The sequence below is a fragment of the Corythoichthys intestinalis genome, chromosome 21, assembly GCF_030265065.1.
Source record: "Corythoichthys intestinalis isolate RoL2023-P3 chromosome 21, ASM3026506v1, whole genome shotgun sequence".
Classification (NCBI taxonomy): Eukaryota; Metazoa; Chordata; class Actinopteri; order Syngnathiformes; family Syngnathidae; genus Corythoichthys; species Corythoichthys intestinalis.
In genome coordinates, this window is record NC_080415.1 from 15,606,284 (window position 1) to 15,633,144 (window position 26,861).

At 38.5% G+C, this 26,861-nt stretch overlaps 1 protein-coding gene across 2 annotated transcripts in view; it reads right to left on the reverse strand.

Annotated features, from left to right (window-relative positions):
• The window catches only part of usp54b (ubiquitin specific peptidase 54b), a 111,672-nt gene that overhangs the window by 41,310 nt on the left and 43,501 nt on the right, over window positions 1-26,861 (reverse strand). For both annotated transcript variants that reach the window (XR_009061820.1, XM_057827086.1), the window contains exons 3-8: window positions 21,878-21,970; window positions 12,924-13,058; window positions 12,591-12,704; window positions 12,446-12,528; window positions 9,588-9,693; window positions 1,293-1,439 (exon numbers count right to left, since the gene is read on the reverse strand). Coding sequence is in view for 1 of the 2 variants with exons in the window: in XM_057827086.1 (XP_057683069.1) it covers window positions 1,293-1,439; window positions 9,588-9,693; window positions 12,446-12,528; window positions 12,591-12,704; window positions 12,924-13,058; window positions 21,878-21,970 (678 nt within the window). In the remaining variant the exon portion in view is untranslated. The remainder of the gene's footprint in view (window positions 1-1,292; window positions 1,440-9,587; window positions 9,694-12,445; window positions 12,529-12,590; window positions 12,705-12,923; window positions 13,059-21,877; window positions 21,971-26,861) is intronic.

Sequence of the window (26,861 nt, forward strand, 5' to 3'; positions counted from 1 at the left end):
GGATCGTTTGACACAAATCACTTTTTTAACCAGAAAAGGATGATCTGATCCTATCTTTTTTTAGCACTATGGTCCTTATTAGTTATTCGCATTCACACTCGCAAAACCACAGGGTTGGATTGCTCCATTTACCATCTTGAGTGTTTGCAGGGCAGGGGTTCCTTGGCTGATACGGGAATGGTAAACTAGTGTTATTCTAGCTGGCCTGTTGTCACTTTCAAGCTCAGAAGACAGGTTGTGGTGAAAAAGCCACCATAAAATAGACCAAACTCCTGACAGGATGTGACTTTTCTTTTTAAGTGTTTACCTGTCCATTCAACTCTTCCAGTTTTATCCTCTGTGTAGACCAAATGAAACATACTAGTCAGGTTTTCTTTTCTTTTTTTTTCATGCATGCAACATGCAACTTCATGCATGGAACCATACTGTGGTCAGACTTACAGTATGTCTCACAAATACTGTATGTAAACTGTATGGCGATAGAAAGGTGCTATTGGCTGGTTGTCTGCGGCAATGAACACCTTTAGAGGTCATTTTCTCTCCCCCTTCCGAATAGGCTAGTCCAGTTGGACAAAACAGTTGTTGCTTGTCGGACAGTGGACCGCTCAGGCAGGCAATCGGGTGGACAACCTTTTTACATCTTCCAAAAGCTGCAGTTTGCCTACACTACAAGGGACGGTGTAATAAAAAAACAAAACATTTTTTATGTGGTGACCTATGACACTTTGCCCTTTTCCCTGGGCTAGGTGTTGGAGGTTGTTGCCCAAGCAATTTTCCTTCTGCGCCTTCTTTGCGCCCACATGACAGTGAGCCAATTCCTTTGCAAGACCCACTAAGAAGCCCATCCGTCTCGCTTATAATCAAGATGCTAATTACAGCTATCCGGAGTGACCCCCCTTCACCCCTAGGCAGCAACTCCACAGGAGTGTGTACGGGGTTGTCTGCTTGATTGCTGGTTTGAGTGGTCTATTGTTTGACTAAGCCCAGTAGTCAGTTTGGTATCGGTGTCATTTGATGTCTTTCTATTATTTCTTTATAGCCAAAAAACCCGGAAGTTCTTGTGTTAAGATGGACACTTGAGGCTTCAGTGATGGTGCCTGCAGATGTCTAAAACAGTCATTCCATTGGTTGTGTTTTTCTTTATACAAAACAAGCTCTCCCTCAAGCACTCACTAGATGCAACAGGTGGTGCGACAGTGAAAAAAAGCATGCAATGTGTATCTATAACCCCCCCTGACTTTTAATGTACATTATCACCTCTTACTGGGCTGAAGTGAAAGAGCCTCACTTACATCTCCCAGGCGCAAGCAAGTCCCCAGGCTGTGTATGACATCCTCAGCCAAGTCAGAGTGGTCCGAGTCCCACACCAGCCCAATGGAAACAATCTCCGGCGAGTTCATCAGCACACGGCGGATGCGCAAAACCTCTCCGCAGTTACTCTAGTAGAAAGAAAAAAAAAAGAAACACAGGATTTAAGTACTTAAACACTTAATTATCTCTTCTGGTGTGTCCCTTTGGTCATATCCTATGACGTGTGCAGGTGGAGATGATGTAAATGAGGACCATGATGATGAAAGTTACCCGTCACAGGTACGTGTTAGTCCCTCTGTGCCAAGTTCAGGACTGCGTGTGCTTCCTTTTGAATCATGACCTACCGCAGAGCTGGTGCGCACACACACACAACACACAGCGTTGGCATAGCCGTCTCGGAAACAGCCTGAGAACACCCTGGCGACCGGTGGGCTTTGCCAACTCAAGCCTCCCACACACACATATGCAGCGCACTCTCTCTTTGAGGAAGTGTGGGGCTAGGGGGCTTGGATGATGCTTTGCCAGGGTCTGCCTCTCCATTCTCAAGAGGACCTTTCCAGCACGTTATATAATTATACCGGCGGTCAGATGAAAGTGCGGCTTTGCAGAATACTGATCATGGAAACTCCTCGCAACTCATTAGAAGCCAGAGCGAGGAGATAATCCACATTTAATCAATCAGCAAACGAAGGCACGCTAATGATGATTTATTATCTTCTATGCATCCCATATGTAACTACAGAGCATGTCAAATATTCAAATTTTACAGGACTAAAAGAGTTGTGCACACAAAACCCACACATCCACACTTTTTTAGGAAAACCACTATCAGGGCACTCCATTAGGTGAAATTGAATGTTACCTATTGTTGTTCCATCGCAATATAGGCCGTTTTACATCACGAAAAAAATATACAAACAATATTTAGCATATTTTTCATTGAAAAAAAAACATTTTTAAAAGAAAAAAGTGTAAATGTATTTTTTTACTTGCTGAGTACTTCCAAATATACAAGTAGTCGCTACGGTATGTGTGTGTGTGTTACCCTTCATGAACTCATTCCCTCCCATTCACCAGACATTTGGACTTGAGTCACAGGAACTCTGACTTGTCATGGACAAATTTGATGACTCGCAACTTGACTCTGACTTGAAGAAAAAAACTCAGACTTGACACGCTTGTGCTGGGAGGGTCCCAGACTCGAAACTCAACTCGACTTGTGAGGTAATAAGTCCATACTCGACTCTACTCGTGAGACAATGACTCAAGACTGGTCCAGCTGACTCAAAAAGCGTGGATCGTAGATTGGTTTCCACCTGCTAGTGATCCACTTGGAGTGCCTTAATGCTGGTTTATTCCCTGCAGACTACTGCATATTTTTACATTGACTTACAATGACGGTAAGGTTTCCTTCAAAGATACACCTGAGTGCTTTGTGGGTGACCTGGGGAACAATGGTGAAGGCCTTGAATCAACCTGTGACCCGACTTGACTCGACAACCTTTTGACTTGACACAACTCGTCTTTACAAGCTTTGACTTGACACGACTCGTCTTCAAAACCTTGTGACTCGGGTCAACTCGACATGACCTCGAGACTCGACTCGACATAACCTTGTGACTCGACTCAACTTGACATAACCTCGTGACTTGACTCGACTCTGCTTGCCCACAACAGGTAAGACATAGTGACTTGTGCAATTGTTTGCTATTCACTGTCACTGGCACTGAAATATGATAATTCATGTGTATCAACATCAATAGCAGCCCATGGGCTAACTGTTTGACTTATTTATGCGCCATATGTGTGTATTGATTTATCACACACTTGGTTTGATGGTATAGGTGCATCCAGCATCATGGATTTACGAAATACCAGCACTGCATGCTGATAACAGTACAGTGGTACTGCTACATACAGTACGAAGTTAATTCGTTCCAGGACCTTGTTTGTTAGTCGAAATGGTCGTATGTCGAGCAGGATTTTCCCATAAGAATACCTTATAATTCCAATAATTCGCTCCACAGCCCGAAAACCTACACTAAATCCTTAATAAATACTGCCGGTACTACTACAAATAGCAATTACACATGGCAAAACAATTAAATTATTAATAAAAAAATCGTAATAATAATAATAATTCCTGTAATAATGTAATGAATCGGGTTGTAATGTGGCGGATGTGTTTTGCGTGCTGAACGCACCGCGAGTAAGAAGGTGCAGTTGAAATGTTACTTTTAACGTTCTGTTGTTGCTGGCGTCAACTGCGCCGGACAGTTGTGTGTTGTGTTGCACAAGTTCTGAAATAAATGATTAAAAACCTGACAAAGCTGGCAATCTCTTTGGCGATGGTATGTGGGACTTCACCGGCAAAGATTCCACGCGCACCATCTACACGTCCCTTCACAATGAGCTGCGCAAGGTGGTAGCGTCAGGGTGGCACGTGTGTGTGTAAATGTGTTTATAAATCCCACAATTCATGCGTGTTTCGTGTTAGATGTATATGATCACTTTGAGACTGATCTAGCCCCATAATGGTACCACAATAATAATTGTCACTTTAACTTCAGTCGGAGGAGTATTGTCGAGCCAGTTCGCGGATGCGCACACAACGCTCATATTTTTCACCTTTTTCCTTTTTTCACCACCTGCACTAACCTTCTTGGAACTTGTTGATTTCTCTTACAAGAAAATCCGCCGTTCGTCCGTCTTTCGGCAAAACAAAGAAACTGCGGCGCTATCATAAATCGAGTATGTCGTCGGATGTAGAAACAAATGAGGAGTCAAATTTCACCTCGGCTGTCGAAAACATCATGTGTCGAAGCGACCGTTAAGTATGTCGAGGTACCACTGTATATTGTAATAATACATAGTGAAAATTGACGATTGTCAGGATAGAAGGAATTTATGACGATACATAATTTACTATCGTTTTGGCAATATACAGTATATTGTCATACCACTCAGCACTAAGTTGATTCAGGAAAACAAATAGGTTTTGACTAGGGTTGTACCGATCATGTTTTTTTGCTCCCAATCCGATCACGATTGTTTTAGTTTGATCCCGATATTTCCCGATCCTATTGCTTTTTTTTTTTTGCTCCCGTTCAATTCCAATCATTCCCGAAAATTTTTCCTGATCATATACATTTTGGCAATGCATTAAGAAAAAAATGAATAAAACTCGGACGAATATATACAATCAACATACAGTACATAAGTACTGTATTTGTTTATTATGACAATAAATCCTCAAGATGGCATTTACATTATTAACATTCTTTCTGTGAGAGGGATCCACGGATAGAAAGACTTGTAATTCTTAAAGGATAAATGTGACTTTGTATATTGCGACTAAATATTGCCATCTAGTGTTTTGTTGAGCTTTCAGTATATGGTACTGTAGCCATTTAACTGTTCTGCCCAAATGCATGATGGGAAGTGCAACCATGACTGTGCGTAGTGGCACCAATTGATATATCTTCTCTGCGTTGGGAAATAACATAGGGTGTTAAGAAAAATGTCAACTATTACCTTGCCTCCCCACATTGCTTCCCACAATATTTCTAATTGTTGAGAGAGCGATTGTAAGGCTTTAGCCAATTAAAAAAAGGCTTCAAAGACTGCCAAAATTCACTCTACTCATTTTACGCTGCCTTTTAGCTCTATAAATAGGTAAACGGCGTCATTATAGATTGAACGCGACAATGCGTGAATAGGTCGTGCAGCGCATGCGTTAATTGCGTTAAATATTTTAACATGATTAATTTTTCAAAAATTAATTACCGCCATTACGCGATATATTTGATAGCCCTACTTTAAGCCAAAACTAAAGACTCTGGATGAGTGTAAGACATTTTGTCTGCAACGTTAAATACAAATAGAAAATGATTTAATTAAAATATATATATATATATTAAAAAAAGGCATGTCCGATATTTTTTTGCCGACGTGATCGGACCCGATCGTCATCCTGATCGATCGGGACATCTTTAGTTTTGACCATAAGCTGAGTTTGGGTGGGGGTCCAGGCCCCCTCTGGTGGCCGAAAAGTGTTATTGCATGTAATTGACTTTCCTATATATATAAAACAGTTGTAAAGCAATAAAGCAAACAACAAAAATTAATGAAATGAACAAAAAAAGATATTTTTATAATGGGTCAAAATGATTTTTCGATCAGATCATGTGGCGAATACCATAGACGGTCATTTGCTTTGCATATTATTTAAAAAAAATAATAATAGTAAAAATTAGGGGAGGGCAATTATATTTTTTTTAATGATTTTTTTCTTTGTTTGAAAATATTTTTTTGATTGAAGCAACTTTTGGGGGGATTGAATGGTTTAGACACAAATGTCACACAAAAAGGATTGCTAAAATCAATGAAAATTTTTTTTAATGAAAAGTTAAGTGTTCAAATACAAATATTTGAGTCTCAAATATTTTTTCGCATTCAAAAACTTTTTTTCTATGATTGATTTTTTTCTTTTTTTGATTGAAGTGATTTTGCTTTTGAAAATATATATTGTTTGAAACAACTTTTTTTTAAATTGAATAATAAAGACACAAATGTCCTAGCCAAAATGTGGCCCAAACGCAAAACATTACTTCAATCAAAAAAGTTTCTTCAACCTAAAAAAATTGACTTACAAAATTAAAAAAATCCAAAGAAAAATAGCTTTCAAATGCATTTTTTTGAGTTTCAAATTCATTTTTGCATTCAAACACATTTTTTTTGATTGAAGTGATTTTTTTTTTAATTGAAAATATACTGTATATTTTGATTGAACTTTTTTTTTTTTTTAATTATTGAAGCAACTTTTTTGGGATCGAATAATGAAGACACAAATCTACCTTCATATGGCTCCGCCCAGGTGATACAATGTTTGACTGGGGTAACTACATTGGCATGACACCGGCCATACCATATTCAATGGATGACGATCTTGGCGAAAAGTTCTTGCCTGGCTCTGCCAAACTATTCTCCCTGTATTTTTCAAACACTGAGAGAAATAGTCTGGGAAACTTCCCATTAACGGCCTTTTCGAGCAGGTATAAAATCAATCGACAAATCAGATTCGTTTATTTGCGTGACGTGTTCTTAACGAGCAACGTCACTCTTGCGCGTCGAAAGTCGTCTCCACAACACAGATGGTCAACGGGATAACCGAGAACATGTTCCAATCCGCGGTAAATTCTGTTTTAAATTACCAAAAACACATCGACACGAGTCATTGACAATAGTCTGTCTTGCGCTAGCCATGTTGAATAAACTCCGCTCTCTTCGTATGTTTACTTCCGCGCGCAAGTCCCTCGTGCTTCCGTCGTCAGTTAATAACGTCACGTCTGCCCGTCGCTGATTGGTCCACTCCGCTGTCTGTTTGCTGTGGCTTGCTCCGCCCTGGAAATTGTATCCGTGGGAATGGTGGCCAGACTCAATAGCTGGAACAGCGTTGAGTCTGGTGTACCAGGCAAGAAAAGTACAGCTGTCCTAAACAGCCTGATAAAAAATTCTCAAGAATGATGGAAACAAAAAACAAAAAAAAAACGCTCATTTTCAACTTATTATTATAAATATTCATGTAAGGTAATTTTACTGCTGACACTGCATTTTAGGGTCATCAACATGTTGTGCCCCCCCACCCCAAAAGTCAACTCCGCCTATGCTAAGCAGCCTGACTTAGAATTCCCCTCAAGAATGAAGGGAACCAAAAAACGCTCATTGTCAAGTTATTGTTATAAACAGGGGTGCACATAATTTTTTTGCCCAGGTTCTCAGAGGAGGACCTGGAGATGTGACTTGGTCCTCATTGAGCTTGAGAGCCGACCCGCCTGATGCAATAAATTTATGACAAGCTTTACTTAGAGCCAATTAACTTTAATTAATTATATTAACAATTAATGCTTGATTAACATCAACTGGCACAACAAAATTGCCATTACTTTGAAGTGAAATGTAAAGAAATAAAAAGCACCAATTCAAAATGAAGGGCATTATGCGGCTCCCACATTAACTCCAACCCTTTTTAAAAGTGGGATGTCCTCCTCATAAGACCTTATTGAACGTGCATGTTTAGCTTTGTAAAATGCGAGCAAAAACACGTTTGTCAGTGCATGTCGCTGTTCATTACCTTTATTCCGCCACTTGTCCATAGGGCGAGCGGGGTCCTGTTTGACATCGATAGTTTGCTTAATTGCCACATACAAGTTTGGATGGCTGAAATTCTTTGACCCTACATAAAATGCGCCGCTCTTATCGGCGACATTGGGATTCTCACAGCACATTTTGTACCGCATTTCCGTGTGAGCATCATTTGCTTCTAGCCATGGTACCTCCTACTTTTCAGCAAAAGTCATTTTTTTCGGTAGCTCCGGTGACGTCTCTGTCGTCTGTCTGTCTTTTGACGGGGGTGGGGGAACACGGAAGTAATTACTCAGTGTGGCCTGCCTCTGACATTTTGAGAAGTTATTTTCTCGTGTCCGCCGCAAATACGGTTGTCAGCCATCGGTACGCAAAAGCGTATGGAAGTCGTTGAGGGCCAGCGCGTTTGTCTACGTCCGGTATGCATGCGCGCATGCGGACCACTTATGTGCACCCCTGATTATAAATATTCTTGTAAGTTAATTTTATTGCTGACACCGTGTTTCGGGGTCATCAACATGTTGTGCCCCCCCCGCCCCATAAGTAATCTCCGCCTATGGTTTTGACTGGTAAGAAATCATTTTCTTCTCCCGATACTGATACAACACCAGGTTATTTGGTATCGGCCAATGCTGATACTGTACCGATATCATGTTTTTTGAAAATCTATTCTTTTCTTTCCTTTATTACTAAATTACTGAATACCCACTTGACTGTTAAGTTTTTGCTATCATATCTCGGTCAGGGTCAGACACTGCTAAACTCATTGGCTGCCATTGACGTTAATAGACGTCAATGGATTGGGCGTCCACTTGTGATAAACTAATTGGTGCATCTTGACCAGAGGAAGAACAAATTAAATTTTTTCACCTCATTCGCTGCCACCATCCTGCTTCAAATGGACGTCTCCTAGTGATAAAGTACTGCAGTATGATGATTGGCAGTACTTCAGGGATCACTTGAGGTGGGCAAAACAAGCATCAGTGATCTTCAGGTAGCCAGGGCAAGCACTCTCTCGGGGTTATGTCTCAAGTTGTACTACAAAAGCGCTTCTTTAGGTGATATGTCTTGAGTTACACAAGACAAGCGCTCTGAAAGTGATGTTTGAGCGTGGGTAAAACAATGTGTGGCATGTCTTCAATTATACAAGACAAACACTCTCGTACTGATATACACCTTCAGGTGGGCCAAAAATTGCTCCCTCAGTGATGACTTGAGGAACACAAAACGAGTCTCAGTGGTGTTTTCAGGTTGGGAAAACAAGCACTCGATCAGTGATATGTCCTAAAGTGAGCAAAGCGGACATTCACTCTTTCATGTCTCAAGGTGATAGAAAATAAACGCTCTCTCTTTGAGGTCTTAAAAGTGAGCAAAACTATTTCCCCTAAGTGGTGTCCTAAAGTGGCAGTTGTTTCTAACATTAATCCCCTAAAGCTAACATTAAAAGTGTCAATCAAAAGTGTTTTATTATTTTTTGTAGATATTTGCGGTAGGTTGCAGCAGCTCATGATGAAGGCTGGAGGGATGGGGGTGGTGGGGTTTTGGAACTCTGTGAAAAGACCCACAGAGGAGCCTCTTTGTGGAAACACTTTCTGGCAGCGAGGGATAGCCGCATGAAGCCAAGCTGGATCCATTCACTTCCCCAATGTGGCAACACAACACACAGCATCCTCATGGAGTCCCTTCTTCCCTTTATTCAAAATTCTCTGCTAAATTGGACAACAACACCTGAATGTTCCCGGTCCAGATTGTCTCCAAACACAATTTGGCATTTTATTGTGTTTATGCAAAGTGCCTCACCGCATCGTCATGCTGCAACAAGCTGGATACGGCCTCACTTTACTGTACAACGGCAGGTCGATAAGGACAAGTTGGTAAAAAAATGCTTACGGTGACGAAAGCGGCCGAGAAATGTGAAGAAAATGCAAATGAGCTGTTGATTATGTAAGCATAGCAAACATGGCAAAACCATCCGTGATTATATTATATAATGCTGACATTATTATTTCATTGTGTTTATTATTGAGCACTTGCAGTAATAAGATAACTCCACTCAGCTTGTCTTCTGCAACACCATTAACTGCATTAAAATGTTGTATAACTAGGGGGGGTGTATGTGTGCATGGTCTCACAGGGCAGTTGCGCAGGTCTCCCATGTTGCTGGCGTTACGGAGAAGTTCCCCAAACATGTCGGGCGTGGCCTTTTCCCGGCACTCCAGCATCCTCACTGCTTGGTTACTGCAGTAACACACACACAACCACATCACATGAGCTGTACAAATGAACATTTTACAACACTTACGGGGCAATCATTTAACTCATTGGCTGCCTATCTTGGCGCTAGACAGACTTCCTGGTTTAAATGAATTATACGTCTATCGCTGTGACTGGCATACAATGAGTCAAATACTATGTCCCGATTGCATATTTTTGCTCCCGAGTCTGAGCCACCTGATTTTGAGAATCTGCCAATACAGAATCCTGATCCGATACCGAAAAAGTTGTTTTATTCTTTCTTATTTGAGCAAAAGTTCAAACATGTCACCGTCCCACCGTGCTGCCTTCATAATGTTAATGATTTTTAAACAAGAATAACGTAGAAATGCTTTACTGAGTGAGTCCACTCAAATCCGCTCACGCTGCTGAGAACAGCCTCTCACTTACACAATGAGTTGCCACAGCACACTTGCAAGTTTAACGATGACTGACACATTTGTGCCTTTTATCATAGAGCTACCAAGCTTCTGCGGCAAGATCAAGGCTACAAACCTGTCAATCATCATTAACTTTAAGTACCAAACGCAAGCTGCACTGGACAGTTTGGCCGCACTGCTTAGCAGGAGGGAGGGTGAGAGGCTGTACGAGCATGAAGCAGAAAAACATTTTTTAAATTAAAAACCCGATCCTTTTCACCCTATTACAATCCTCATAAAACGGTGCAATCTGCCCGATTTCCGATCATGTGATCAGATCGGGACATCCTTAACTATGATATAAAAAAATTACTTTAGAGTGTTACTTGAGGCCATTACCAGTGTGTATTTCTGTTTTATTCAGGTTAATTTCATGTATTTAGTTTTTATTAACATTGTATAAATTCATATATGTATTTATAGTTATGAAAAAAATATATTTAAAAAAGGCCAATTAAAATATGTAATAATATTTGGTAAAGATCTTAAGTGTCAAAAAATAAATAATCCAAAAGAATTGTGCACTATACAGGGTCAAAGGTCTTAATAGTCAACTTTTGAATAGCTGTCCACCGTAATGACCACTGTACCTAAAATAGTCGAAATGGTCAGTATTGTCACAGATTGACTTGAAAAAGTCATTTAATTACTGATTAATTACTGATTCTCAAAAAAGTAATCTAGTTACTCTACTGATTACTTTATCATCAAAGTAACTGAGTTACTTTAAAAGTAATTAATCAGTTACTTTTACCAAATTGCCTTCCTTTGCCGCCTCAACATAAGAATGACAACAGAAAACTGTCATCTCATGTAATTGACTTTCCGATAATGAAATTTTAAGGGGAAGATCAGAATTTTTCACATAAGGCTTAATCTTCGAGTTAGTGGAGGTTTAATTAGTCGATGAAGTTGATTTCAAACACCATTGACTCGCACTAGCTTAGCCACTCCGGAGCCCTGAAACTTACATATAACTGACAAACCGCATGGAATTTGTTGAAATCAGCTCCACCGACTAATTAAACCCCGCTAACTAGAAGATTAAGCCTAATGTCATAAATTCAGAATTTCGGGTTAGGATTTAGGGGTTAGAGTTGACAGCATATCAGTGCCAATGTAAAACAATTCAAATTAACTGCACAATATTCAACTACACACAAATGAATTGCACAGGGCAATAAACACGAAGGTGGTGGTGGGCGGGGATGCACGCGCACAATATGGAAATACGCCGTACACATACGAGATCAATTTGACCATAAAACGTGGCATCAACTAAGCACTTTACACTCAATCGGACTTACAACACATCCCAAAGATGCTAAACAAACACATCACCTCACGGCATAAATGTGCAACGAATATGATGTATAAAATGCTTGCCAACTTGGAGCGATGACTACCCGCCGTTGCAACGGCGAAGCTACGAAACAGCCGCACATGCAGCAGCTCCAACCTATTGTTGGAACGCTCCAGAATGAAGGAAAAATACTCGCGTTCATTCATGAACGCACACAGATCAACATTTCCGCACACATCTCAACAGGTGGCTGCACTCGGCTCGAATGTGCACCCACGCTGGCACACGCCTTTCTCAGTCCCAAAACCTTGGCCCGTGTTACTCGAGACCAAAACAGGAAGTAACTGCGAGCGGTTAACATGGAAACGAACATATAGCGGGAACCTTTCTAACATTTTTTATTCAAAATGCATTCTAAATAAATTATGAGGCAATAAAAAAATAAGGAAACTAATTTTAATCAGATAACCGGTTTGGAAAAATGAACGCGTTAGATTACTCATTACTGACAAAGTAATGAGATTACAGTAATGCATTACTCAGTAACGTGTTAGTGACAACACTGAAAATGGTGTTCCTCATTCACACGTTTTCTATAAACTACGTACAATGTTACATAACCTTTTCACTGTACAATTTACATTATGTTTCAGTTTTAAACTTGTCCACCATCTCCCACATAATTAACATGGCAAGCTGAGACAGTATCACTAATTTCATTATTTATTTTTTTGAACTCTCACATTACCATGACTAGTTGAAGCCAGCGCCCCCTATAGTGCTTCATTTTGCCCCCTATAGTGCCTCATTCGGCAAGCTGCTCCGCACAGAGATTTATGTTGCTTAAGTCGCCCCCTACCCTCTCTGGGGTCTCCTAAATTGAATTGCTGATTGATGACTTCCGTTTTTCATTGACTTCTAGTGTGTGTGTGCGTGTCTGGCATACTGTGTTTATGTATTCTATGTGTGGGTGTATATGTGTGTGTGTTCTTACCATAAGGATGTCGTGGAGATGTAATGAACCATCTGAATGAAGGGCAGCGGGTCCGATGTGGCGCCGCAGCTGTTGCATACGCACTGCAAATGCAAACATATACTCAGATTCTACTGTATATTTTTGTGTGTGCGTGCGTGCATACCTGCTCAAACAGGGTCATGGCAAACTTCTGGTGCGGGATGCAATGTTTGGCCGTGCAGATGTCTTCTCGGCTCTCAGCGCTGATGTGGAAATGAAGACGCATCAGAAGGTTTTCCTGACAAAAAAAACAAACAGTAAATCATGTTATATGATGCATAGTTTCAAAGAATTAGGTGGTTCATTTCATGACTAATAACAAAATTGGTCATATAAGTAGCTTTATTTGTATGAGTTTCCACTAAAATCCCACAAACACAATTTTAAGCGCAGCATCAGATCTCCTCTAATTTAACTTTGCCACAAGCTTAAGGTGTGCGCTGGCACTGTGACTCACAAAGCACTCCGCGGCGTCATCCATTATGCCCAGCTGGAAGCGCTGCTCGTCCTGGAATGTCTTGGCCAGGGCGCTCCGCAGCGCGTCAGATGGCAGCACGCGCTCGCTGCTGAACTGGAACTGGGCAAAAATGCTCTGTGAACACACACGAGATGAATTTTAAATCGGATGGTGTCGGAAAAAATATTGTAACATATATTAAACGATGGCTGGGCCATAATGGTGATGTAAGAGGTGTCCACTTACAGTACCTGTATATAGTGCTTTATCTACACCATCATGTTGAAGCCATACATTACTTTCCTTGAAATAGCTCAGAGCATTATGTGGCATTTGAATCGTTCTCACAAAACCTTCATATAACTTCTAATTATCCTGAAGTTAAATATTAAATATTTTTAAAGGCTATTTGAGCCAAACTGGACATAATGCACAGTGAGGCAACAAGTGTTCATTGTAAGTAGAGGTCCACATATCGGCCCGATATATCTGCTGGCCGATATATCAGGCCGATATATGGACTTTTTTCCCACATTAGCTATCTGCCGATTAACAACAACAAAAAAACCTTTAAAAAATTATTTTTATCAGGCATCAGTTTGAGCGACTGTGGCCGCCTCTGACCGACAGTAGAGACCCCGCAGAAGCTCGAAGGCAGGCTGCTGCTACGGGAAGCTTCAGGCTTGCCTGTTTTTTAAATGCGAGAGAATATGCAATATTGCTTTAGCTTTTTAAGGTGTTTACTGAGTGTACCTTACACTTTAAATGTAACTCATAGCGTTAGCATAGCATTCGCATTAGCATTAGTTTTAGCATGGCGAGCATCCTCTTAAACTCACACTTGTTGACATCTTGTCGTGCCAAGTGCTGGGTTCATTGGTTTGGTCGCGCTAGTCCGAATAATCGTTTAAGTCTCAGGTCTTCATTGTAGATTTGAAGCTGTTGAAGAATTTTTTAAAAAACTGTCCGTCATAATCTACGTGCTTTAAAAGAAAAAGTATATCGGCCTCAAATATCGTCTTACAAAATCGGCTTTGGATATCTGCAATCAGGATTTGAAAATCCCATATCGGTCGACCTCTACTTGTAAGGGCCCAGATGAGTTTGATAATAACACGTTAGGTGAATGTACATGCAAGTGTGGTGTGCTCTTGGAGAGCATTCCTAAGTGTCCTGTCTGGCAAAACCTGCAACCGAAGAACTTATCAAAGTGCCGAGCAACAAATATGCAGGCGACAGACGCTGTTGGGCCTCTGTAGCAGACACTGTCAATAATACATGCGCACTTTTCTCCCAACAAAAACAACCCACAGAGTGCTTTGTAGCGGCAAAATAGAAAAGCGATGCAAACCATAGTATATTTTAGTATATTTTGAAGCCAGACACACAAAAATACACAATGCTACATAACAGCCTTTATCTGACACTAAATGGCGTCAGTAGTTGAGCTCATACATTTAGATCGAAAGTAAAGGCTATGAAGTTGCTGAAAAAAGCTAAAAAGGCACAACGCAAAAAGCATATCGAGGAACTGCTCGCATGTCTTTTGTTAGTGTGAAATTGGCTTATTTTTATTTGCGAATCTATCCCATGTATTGCACGAGTCCGTATCATATCCCCAAAACGATTTTAAAAAAACCTGGACGGATAAAAGCATGTGTAACTTTGTTCTACCAAAATAAAAAGGTGGACCAATTTCTTTTTGTGTCTGGGTGATACTAGAAAAAAAAAACTATTTTTGACCAGGAACCCTAAAAGTACTTTAGACGTCATATTTAAACATTCATCGTCTGTCATAAAGCACTATATAAGTATAACACCATAACCATAATCTGTAAATCTATATTGGTAGATAGACTTCACAATCAGTTGACGGAACACGGGTCTCAGGGCCGATCCGTAAGGGGCCTACTTTTTAAAAAATTCAAATATTTTCAAAACCAAAGCTGTGAGTGACCTAAAGCAGTGACATAGAAAAATTCAAATTCGTTTCCTAATAAAATCCTGGTTAATTATTTTTTCATACAAGTAAAACAAAACTTAAAATGGCTATAAAATTCTGAAATTTTACGCTAGATGCAGAAAAATCCCCAAATGCAGAGGTAATCACCTAAATTTTCAGGATCAATAGCAATATTTAACAATATAAGTATTTAAGTTTTTGCCCGAAATAGCGACTTAGGCTTGTTGTTTTTTTTGTTGTTATTTTTTTTTTTTTTCTTAGTCCAAGATTTCAACAGCTAACAAATCACTCAATTTTCACATCAGAAACTTGATACTTGAGGAAAGCATGCAGAATCATCTTAATTTTACTCAACAAAAGCAAAATGTGCATTTTTCTACATACAGTCACAACTTATTTTGGTTGAGTTCCGCTATTGTGTGGAGATACAAAGTCCAACATGGCAGCCATCACAAAACAAAGAGCTTTTTAAGTAGAAAATTCTTGGAAATAAATGCTTAAATCGCAGAATTTCTATGGATATGAATGTAAAACAGTCCAGTCTAGATTCTTGGTTAAAAGCACAATAATGGGCAGTTATTATTCATTTTACATTAAAATTTCTAGCAAAAGTTACGGTATTATGTGATCCAACATGGTGGCTGTCACAAAACAAAGAGCTTTTTAAGTTGAAAATTCTTGTAAATAAATGTTTAAATCGCTGAATTTCTATACATATGAACATAAAACAGTCTAGATTCTTGATTAAAAGCAAAAAACGGGCAGTTATTGTTCATTTTACGTAAATATTTTATGCAAAAATTTACGGTATTGCGTAATGTAACATGGTGGCCGTCACGAAACAAAGAGCTTTTTAAGTTGAAAATTCTTGTAAATAAATGCTGAAATCGTGGAATTTCTATAAATTTGAATCTAAAACAGTCTAGATCATGGGTGTCCAAACCTGTACTCAAGGGCCGCTATGGGTCCTTGTTTTTGTTCCTACCAATCGAGCACAGACAGTTTAACCAATGAAGTTTGTGCTAAAACAAGCAGCACCTGACTGCAGTCAATTGATTACACTTGTGAGATACCAGATTGGTGAAAAGATGTCGTCTTGTTTAGTAAGAATGAAATTCAGCACCCACTGCGGCCCTATGTGGAATACTTTGGACACCACTGGTGTAGATTCTTGGTCAAAATAAAAAAACGGGCAGTTATCGTTCATTTTACGTAAATATTTCAAGCAAAAGTAGGGTATTGTGTAATCCAACATGGGGGCCGTCATGAAACAGAGCTTTTAAGTTGAAAATTCTTGTAAATAAATGCTGAAATCGCGGATTTTCTATAAATATGAACGTAAAACAGTCGAGATTCTCGGTTAAAAGTAAAAAATGGGCAGTTATCGTTCAGTTTACGTAAATATTTCAAGCAAAAGTTACGGTGTTGCGTAATCCAACATGGCGGCCGTGACGAAACAGAGCTTTGTAAATTGAAAATTCTTGTAAAATAATGCTGAAATCGCTGAATTATATTAATATGAACGTAAAACAGTCTAGATTCTTGGTTAAAAGTAAAAAATGAGAAGTTCTCGTTCATTTTACGTAAATATTTCAAGCAAAAGTTACGGTATTGCGTAATACAACTTGGCGGACATCATGAAACAGCTTTTTAAGTTGAAAATTCTTGTACATAAATGCTTAAATTGTGGAATTTCTATAAATATGAATGTAAAACAGTCTAGATTCTTGGTCAAAAGCAAAAAACGGACAGTTATCATTCATTTTACGTAAATATTTCAAGCAAAAGTAAGGGTATGGTGTAACCCAACATGGCGGCATCACCCTAAAATATTTGTATTCAAAACTTTCTCATCACCTTAACCATCAAGTGACTGATGATCAGACAACCAGTCAGATTATGTGTTTTTTTCTGCTCCCTGCCTTTTGACGGCAATACTAAGTATTATAACACCTGTAACTGTGAGTTTGGCCCTAGTTGGTTGTTTTGACATTAGCAAAGATGAAAAAGGAAATTTGCTAAAGTTCAGCTTGAACATTGACTAGTTAGTCAGCCTGTGTGTGAAGTGACTCGGCAATGTATTGAGTAAGCTTTTGTATTTTATCGCAATATCAAATCTACAAGAAAGCTGGTGGTTATGTTTGTTTTAACAAAATGCTCCTTAACTCCTGTCTTTGGTGAGGATATGAATATACTGTAATACCGCATGAACCTTAATCGAAGCCCGGGTTGTTTAAAGAGCAGTCTAGCAAAAACAATTAGTTACTGAGGTGGAGCTAAGAGTGCCTATTTTATTTCATTTTCTCTCTTGGTGTTGCTCTGTGTAAGTGTTTAGTAAACTTAGATTATGTGTTTGTGAATGTGTTTCTCTTCAGATGTCACCTTTGACATTTGGGAAGCAGCAGAGTAAGATGGTGCCGGTCCATACCAAAGGAAGACGACGTTATAAAACAGCTGAGGGGCTGGTATTGGGAAAGGTAATGTGGCCGTGCTGACGCTGTGTGTACGTGTCTATGTGTGCGTATGTGCATGTGTGTGTGTTATGACTGCAGCAATGCGCCAAGGAGAATGGAGGGGGAATATACCCTACAGAGAGAGAGTGTGATGGAGGGGGGTTTGAGAGGAGGGACGCAAGTAAGGGATGGAGCGGAGTGAGCATGTGTGAGTGTGTGTGTGTGCACACGGCAGTCTAATTGCGAAGTTTGCAGCCATCTACACCAACTCCCACATTCATTCATCTTTCCCTTCACTCCCCTCCTGTTCCTCCTCCTCTTATCCCATTCTTCTTCCCTGGTGGAGAGAGATGAAGTGTTGCAGCAATTTCCAGTGGGCAAAGCCGTAGGATGCTTTTGTGCCCTTTTTGCTTAGCATTTTTGTGACTTTCATCTTTGTGAGTAACTTTCTGTCAACATTTTCTGAAAATCAAGAATGTCATTTTCAGAGGGTCGGAGTAGTGTTGGGGGAAAAAAAAGGGTTTTTTAAATGTATTAATGTTATTTTAATGTTAACTCAGTGGTGTCATTGGCGGGAATAAAAAAATTGGATTGGACGTCTAGCGCCGTCAATGGCAGTAAAAAATGATCACTCAATTTCAGCCTTCACAGTTGAAAATGGATTGGATTGGATGTCCATAACTGTCAATGGCAATGAATAATAATATTTTTGTGTTGCGATAAATTGGAATGGCTTTGTTCAAATGGGGAAAAATAAAGCTTTTTTTGTCTTCCTTAATACATTTCCGAGGTATCGGATCCAACTTACAAGATATTTTCTCGGATAGTAGCTTATCCCATGCTCGTACTTACAGGCGTGCTAGCTGTGTGTTTGTGCATGCGTGTGTGAGCGCCCACGTTTTTCTGTCTTACCTAGTGGAGGATGGAGAAGTAGACGCCGCATCCTTTTTGTCTGAATACTCCATCCAGGCACATTTATAATAATACATTGAAAATGAGCAGGGTTTTTTTTGTTTCCCATCATTTTTGTTTTTTAATGCTTCACAACTTATGTAGACAACATTTTACCGGCAAAGTCTTAATTTTAAAATTCATATATTGGAAAGTCATTTTTATGCAATGGCATTTTTGGCCACCGGGGGGGGGCTATGGCATGGCCCTGCCCCTCCTTAATCTCTGCACATAAGAGTGGCACCTTGACTTTTGAGTGTCTCAATTTAAGAATTGACATAAAAACTTTTATTCAAAAACACCAAAAAAAAAATCAGTGTTAAAGCTCGAAAGTAGCAATTTGACCTTCAGAAATCATTCACTAGGCCACACATACATCACCTGTATACGACGTCAACATGCACAATATAATTTACAAAACCAGTTTAATTCTCTATATTTTCAAATTCATTTCGATTTCATGCAATGCAGTGATTTTTTTTTTTATTTACTCAAAGAAAAATTAAAGATTTTCAGGTTTGACTAAATTTATGTATATAATGTGTGTTTAAACGGCAAAAAAATAGGTAAAATTAAACAGCACGTTTCAAAATTTTGACGCATGAAATCAAACTGTAGATTTACATATGCGCTTTTTTTAAAATTTCAAGATCTTACATCGTAGTTGGTCACTCATTGATTATTTTATTGATTTTCCTGCTTGGTTGAGCTCTGCACTCTCATAAATCATCTGTTATGAAAAAAATATATATACGTTTTTTAATTAGATTCAAATGGAATGGTAACACTTTCTAATATCTATCCGTTGTACTAGTTAATAGATCATTAGTAAACTGTTGATAAATGATTTATTGTTGATTTGTGAAGTATTTGTTAACAGTTTATCAAGCATTTACAGGGTGTTCCAATATAGTTGACCACATTCTAAATGCCATTCTAAATGAAACACGGTTTGTGTAGAAGCGTTTTTGTGTGTAACATTTGGCATTTCTATCTTTTTAGGTTAAGAAATGCCGTTCACTTCAAAAGAAAAGGCATTTTGATAAGGCATTTTGCAGGCAGCGCTCATGTTGCACATTTATGAAAATCTGCCATAGAACCAACAAATATTTGTACTTTTCTTTGTATATTTAACCAATAAAACTTATGACCTTCAACATAAAGTGTATATAGTAGGGTTGTTTCGATCATGTTTTTTTGCTCCCGATCCGATCCCGATCGTTTTACTTTGAGTATCTGCCGATCCCGATATTTCCCGATCCGATTGCTTTCTTTTGATCCCGATTCAATTCTAATCATACCCGATAGACCCATATACATTTTGGCAATGCATTAAGAAAAAAATGAATAAAACTCGGACGAATATATACATTCAACATACAGTACATAAGTACTGTATTTGTTTATTATGACACTAAATCCTCAAGATGGCGTTTACATTATTAACATTCTTTCTGTGAGAGGGATCCACGGATAGAAAGACTTGTGACTTTGTATATTGTGACTAAATATTGCCATCGAGTGTATTTGTTGCGCTTTCAGTAAATGATACTGTAGCCATGCCCAAAAGCATGATGGGAAGTGGAGCCATGACCGTGCGTAGTGCTACCAGTTGATATATCTTCTCTGCGTTGAGAAATAACATATGGTGTTAAGAAAAAGATCAATTCTTTCCCATATTGCTGCCCACGATATTTCTAATTGTAGGGAGAGGGATTGTAAGGCCTTAGCCAAATAAAAAAAGGCTCCAAAGGCTGCCAAAATTCGCTCTACTCATTTTACGCTGCCTTTTATTATTACTATTACAGGTTGAGCGCGACAATGCGTGAGTGGGTCGTGCAGTGCATGCATTAATTGCGTTAAATATTTTAACGTGATACATTTTTTAAAAAACTAATTATCGCCGTTTTCGGGATAAATTTGATAACCCTACCTTAAGCCTAAACTAAAGACTCAGGATGAGTGTAACATTATGTCTGTAACATTAAATACAATTAGAAAACGATTTAATTAAAAAAAAAAAAAATATATATATATATATATATATAGATAGATAGATACATATATTATGCCATTAAGAAAAGGCACGGACGATATTTTTTTGCCGATCCAATACTTTGAAAATGACGTGATCGGACATCTCTAGTATATAGTTTTATTAAGATCCATCAACTAGCATGGGAATTTAGAATAGGGTCAGCCATATTGGAACACCCTGTAAATGCTTAACAAACTGTTAACAAATACTTCACAAATCAACATTAAATCATTTATTAACAGTTTACAAATGATCTATTAACTATTAAAACGGATAGGTATTATAAAGTGTTACCAATGGAATCAGCATAGAACAATAAATCTTAAAAAATATAATAATCTAGCCAGTTTAAGGGAATATACAAATTTATCATTAAATTGAACTCAAGGGAAGTCAAGACATAGTCACAATACCTCAACTGCACACACCCACGGATGTCACACACATGCACGCACAACACCCCAGTGCGCGCCTGCAGCAACAAATCAAAGTGCGTGTGTGCGGACTGATTTGTGTGTGTGAGCGCGAGAGGGAAAAAGAGAGCGAGTGCGAAAGAGAGTGCACATGTGCGTGGGTTCTGCTTAGCTCGGCTCTTTCAGTCAGGCCAATTAATTATAGTGGAGTGCAGTGGAGACCCAACAGTGTGTTGCTGCCGCACTACAGCACATTAGTCACGGTGCTACGCCTTTACTCGGGCCACATGTTGGTCACCACTGGTGCAACAAATGAGTTGTGTTATATTATTGGAGTGTTATGGCAACAACATTGCTGTATTTTGCAAGTGGCAAGATAGATTAGCGAAAATCTAAACATATTGTGTAGGAGAAGCCAGTGTTGTTGCCAACACGAATAGCTTTAAAACTTTTTTTTATTGAGTAATTTTTATCAGTGTAAATGTTTAAAATAATTTGAAGATTCAATTTAACAAAGACAAACGAAGAGTCTGTCTCGGTGAGGTTCTTGGACCAGGGAGTAAGTCGATGTACTCTCAAAATTAGCACATAAGCATGGGAAAAACATGTAAACTCCACACAGGAAAGCTGGAGCTGAGCCCCAAACTGCATTAAACATTATTTTATCTGTTGTCATAGTTCTAAGAAATTTCTAATTTTCATAATTAGAATCTTTGAGCAACCATCTTTCAGTAAAAGTCATTTATGCTAGCTTTTATCCACCATTCTGTCTAATGACATAAAGGTGTACTATAATTTTATTTCATTAGGTTTGATTCAAACTGGATAGGTTGGCATTAATCAGATGATGCTTAGCTTACATTTTGACACTTTGTCATATATTATTTAGCATTTCACGTCATCCTGTCAAAGTACGAAAGGGTTTCTATTAATTTTCACTCAATCAAATGACATTTTAGCTAAATGTTATTAACATGTTGTTGTAACAGGAAGCAACAGGGTTTACCAGAAAAGAAAAGTAATTGCCGCCATCACTGGCCATCATCATTACTCACAAAGAAAGACACTGTCACTGGTTCTAAGTGCATTGTGGGTAGAAATAGAAACAAAGAATGATGTGTTTTGTTTTTCCTCACCTTGAGAGCGCAGAAGATGCATGAGTCTTCCATGCATTTGTGCATGGTCAGCTGGCGAAAGCTCCTGCGGAAGATGTCCAGATGCCACAAAACCTAAAAAACAAAACAGACCACAGTTTGACCACAACTGACATTTTTTTCATCAAATTGTTGCTCGCAATCATGTTTGTGCGATTTAACACAAATGTATTAGGGTCGTGTTTGAATTTGGGGAAAAAAATTAAATTATCTGTTTTTTTTCCCCTCAATGAATAACGCATTTTCTTTCTCTTATACAGTATTAAAATGAAAGTAGTACTTTAGTATTTCACAAGTAGCAATATTCCAATCACAATTTTGTGCATGGCAATGCATTAAAAATGTATTCCAACTGTTATACAAATGTAAGTTTGGATTAAACATACTCTATAAAAAAGTTTCAGTGGGTAGTAATTATGATCCATATACATTGTATAAATTATACTAAAAGTATTTAGGTAAGCAACTCAGCTGTAATAAATTGGTTGAAATTAACGCTACCTAATTTTAACCAGTAAAAATTTCAACTTAAACAAAGAAGATAATATCTACCCAAAAATATTGTGTGTGTGCTCAAGGGTGGTATGCACAAACAACACTTGTATGAAACTTAAAGGAGGACCACTTCATTTGGTGGGACACTCCAACTTGGATGGCATTGTACAGTGACAGGTAAGTTTAAACTTATCGTTCCTTTTAAAATTGACAATGCAAAAACATGAACAAGCCTGGTATGCTGCGTGTTAAATTACGAAGCCCCTCTAGTAAATATAAAAATGTATATTTTATTTGTGGCTTTCGACAGCCATTCCTGATAGCTAGCTAACAATATTCTTCGGAGCATAGCAGTATGAGTTGCTGGTAATAATGTGGCTTAATTTGAGCTATTAACCTTATTTTCTAACTAACTTTTCAGTTATAGCGTACTAACTTTTCAGTTATAGCGTACAGTATAGTCCCCGACGACTGGAAATATTCAGTTCAACATTTGCTGCGGTGTGCCGCCCGCAGCACACCTCCAGCAGCAGCTAAAGTTGCTGTTTACATTAAATGACGCTGAGCTGCTACTGAGGCGTGTAAACCCAGTAATGGCGACAACCACTAGAGGGCACCACAACTCGGATTAGTCAATATGTATTAAGGAACAGTGTTATTAATAACGGCGTTAGAATATAACGGCGTTACTAACGGCATTTTTTTTTTTTCTTTCAGTAGTGAGTAATCTAATTAATTACTTTTCTCATCTTGGCAATGCCGTTACTGAGGCAGGAAAGGCGTGCGTTACTATGTTGGCTGAATGTCGCGAGAAAAGTCTGAGAGAGACGGACTCAAGGAGACGAGAGAGCAGAGTAGGAGTGGTGAGGAGGCAAGGGAGTTGTGACGCCGTCGCAAACGCGATGCTAGGTGGCTCCAATAATACCTGACTGTAGCCGATAGCCTACAAACTACACCCACATGATGCTACGGTAGATATTACATGTATATAGAACTAGATGACAGACACGGCGGCATTAGCAACGTGTATAAAGAACTAGATGCGTTAGTAAACAGCCGCCATCTTAAAGCAGTAGACTTCTCAGGAAGGCTCTGTTTTAGAGAACCGTCCTAGCGAACCAAAGTAACTTTTTACCAAAAATGCTCCTAAATCGGCAAAATCTTGACTTAAATCTATCTTTAAATGATAAAACAATTTTAAAACTTACACATGTTGAAAGTAGACAGAAGGGAACTAATGCAATAACAGGAGCAATTTTAACAAATTTAACAGTTCATTCACAACATTATTGACTTCCAAATATAACAAAGGTTACTATCTCGTTATCGCAATATCCGCAGTGCCCGTTTTTTGTTTTTTTTTTTGTTTTTTTTTGTTTTTTTTTTGAGAGAGAAAAAAACATGAAAATTATCACCAGTTACTTTGCCAAGTAACTAATTATTCTTACACTCAGGTAACTGAGTTACTAACACAATTACTTTTTGGGAGAAGTAATTTGTAACTGTAATTAATTACTTTTTTAAAGTAAGATTAACAACACTGTTAAGGAACTACTCATCAGCAAGCTGTCTAGTAGCCTGATAATGATCCTGGTTATTTGATTCAGGTGTGTTGGAGGTGGGAGACATGGAAAGCAGACTGCCCTCAAGGACTGGAGTTGGTGACTCCTGCTCTAGGAAGTCTTTTCTGCTGCTAATAATGTTTTTCATTTCATTTATTTCATGAAACTGTTTTGCACTGTAGGTTATCATGCTACAACATAGCACTCCTGTGTGGTTCAAACAGCTATGGGAGAGCATTTTTGCCTTATTTGTATCTCAAACTGAAAGATGCACTAGTGTTAAAACTGTTCTTAAACTCATGTTTTTTGTTTATTACTTAGTTTGGACTGATGCCATTGTGTTCTATATTCATAAGTTAATACTGTACTTTAACTCATACTATGACGAAAAAAATGTTTGCATGCAATTTATATTGGGCAGACAATTTGTTAAATGTTTAATGAGCAAATTGTCAATAAAAAACCGTTGCCAATGAAATGTTTCAATTGTGTGTATGACTTAAGGCTTTGGGGTAAAACAAACCTTATCTGCAATAGTAATAATTAACTTGATGGTTTAATTAATATTTATTAAAATATTTAGTAAAATATACAATACAAATATGCTACAATCATGAGTAAATAATACTCAATTTTAATAGGTATTAAGTGATATAATCTGTTTTAACTTTACCCAAATTATTTGTGTATAATATTTTTGATGCATTTAGATAATATTTACTAAGTAAAATTGGTTAAATTTCACACTATCAAACTGAGTGTGAATTGTTACCTTAATTTTATTGAGTAAATTCTATAGGTTGTTTTTTACAGTGTAGATTTATTGGTCATGCCTGGCGCGTGAGACAGATGGATGACGTAATACAAACCACAAAGCTAACACTATATCCATACATTCACTAATGAAAACTATAATACCAATTTCTGATAACGTGATCACATCAGGACAACCCTAAAATTAATGCTGCATATTTGTCTGTTGAGGGAATGTGAGCAAATGAACTCAAAATCTTTTTTTTTTTTTTATTAATTTGTCAAACATGCGAGAATTCTTTTAATTTGATTGTCTCCTGTTGGGAAAAAAAATGAAGACATGGAAATATAAGCTTTTCCTCACACGGTAACTGAATGTAAACATCCTCGAAAAAACCCTTGCCAGTGTCACTCGAAGCTGGCACCCAGTTGCCGTGGAAACATGACATGCTTTTTCCAACTCGTTGCCTGTCCAGGTGCATTTTGCTGTTGTCAAAAATAGCAAGCGAGGGAGCACGCGAGAGAGAGCTACTCAAGGGGATCATTTGTTCCGACAAGCGACGGCTATTATCTCCACAATTTGTGGCAAAAAATAAAAAAATAAATCCAGTGAGATCAGATAACATGTAGAGCAAAACAAACCTAATTTGCTGGCGGACACTTTGGATTTGGACACACTCAAAAAAAAAAAAAAAAAAAAAAGGAGTGATATCTCTAAGATCTCAAATAGTTGCACTGGGGTGACTATGAACTTCTATCTTATCATCATCCCTCTTGCTGCTTCTTCAACAGTTCATCATCAACTCCTCCACCCTCTCTCCAACTTGCACTAAGCTTCTGCCCCGTTGCCTACCTCACTGGAGATTAGCTCTGCATCCAGCATCTCCTCATCTGGAACATGGAGGTGTATGCGTCTGCCAGCTGGACGTCTTGAGAGGTAAGCGTGCGTGTGCGGATGTGTGTGCGCGCGCGCTGAGTAAGCATCTCCGCAAACAAACACACAGTCACTTGAATGGTGCCAAAAGCAAAGTAGAACATGCAAACACTCATTAATACAGAGCTTATCTCGCTGTCACGTTTAATTTTCTGTTAACTGCTATGTGTGCGAGTGTTTGTGTTAGTGTGCGTAATCAGGATCGCTATTAAGCGAGCCGAAAGTTGTCATTTACATGGTGTCCATGTGGGGGGCTGTCACTCATCCCTACTAGCTTTTAGGTTTTAAAACCTCCCAAAGGAGCTTTAAGTGTAAACGGAGGGGGAAAATTAAGGAGCTATCATTTAGCCAAGAGGTCTTGAATCAGCAATTTTCCTTTAATTTTATTTTAGTCAACCATAATTTATTCTGCTAAAGAAATTGAGAACAGATTCTATTTGCTATGCTGAGCTGGCAGCAGACATCATGTCGTAAAATAAAGCAAAAATATACATAAATAAACCAAAGACATGTTCATACGTTTTGTGGAACACTTACGTACACTACCAAAGAGGAGAGGTGTGTAGTAACCAGATACATTTACTCAATTACATTTACAGTGAAGAAAACAAGTATTTGAACACCCTGCTATTTTGCAAGTTCTCCAACTTAGAAATGGAGGAGTCTAAAATTTTCTTTGTAGGTGCATGTCCACTGTGAGAGAGAGAATCTAAAAAGAAAAATCCGTTAATCACAATGCACAGTTTTTTTGCAATTTATTAGTGTGGTAGAGCTGTGAATAAGTATTTGAACACATTTCTGTCAGCTAGAATTCTTACACTGACAGACCTGTTAGTCCGCCTCTTAAAAGTCCACCTCCACTCCATGTATTATACTGAATCAGATGGACTTGTTTGAGGTCGATAGCAGCATAAAGACACCTGTCCACCCCATACAATCAGTAAAACCATATTTTTCAGACTATAAGTCGCACCTGAGTATAAGTCGCACAAGCCATAAAATGCCCAACGAAGAGGAAAAAATCATATATGATTTGCACCGGAGTATAAGTCGCATTTTGGGGGGAAATTTGCTTGATAAAATCCAACACATAGAACAGATATGTCATCTTGAAAGGCAATTTAAAATAAAAATACAATAGAGAACAACGTGCTGAATAAGTATACAGTATGATGATTAGAGATGTCCCGATCGATCGATCGGGTCCGATCATGTCATTTTC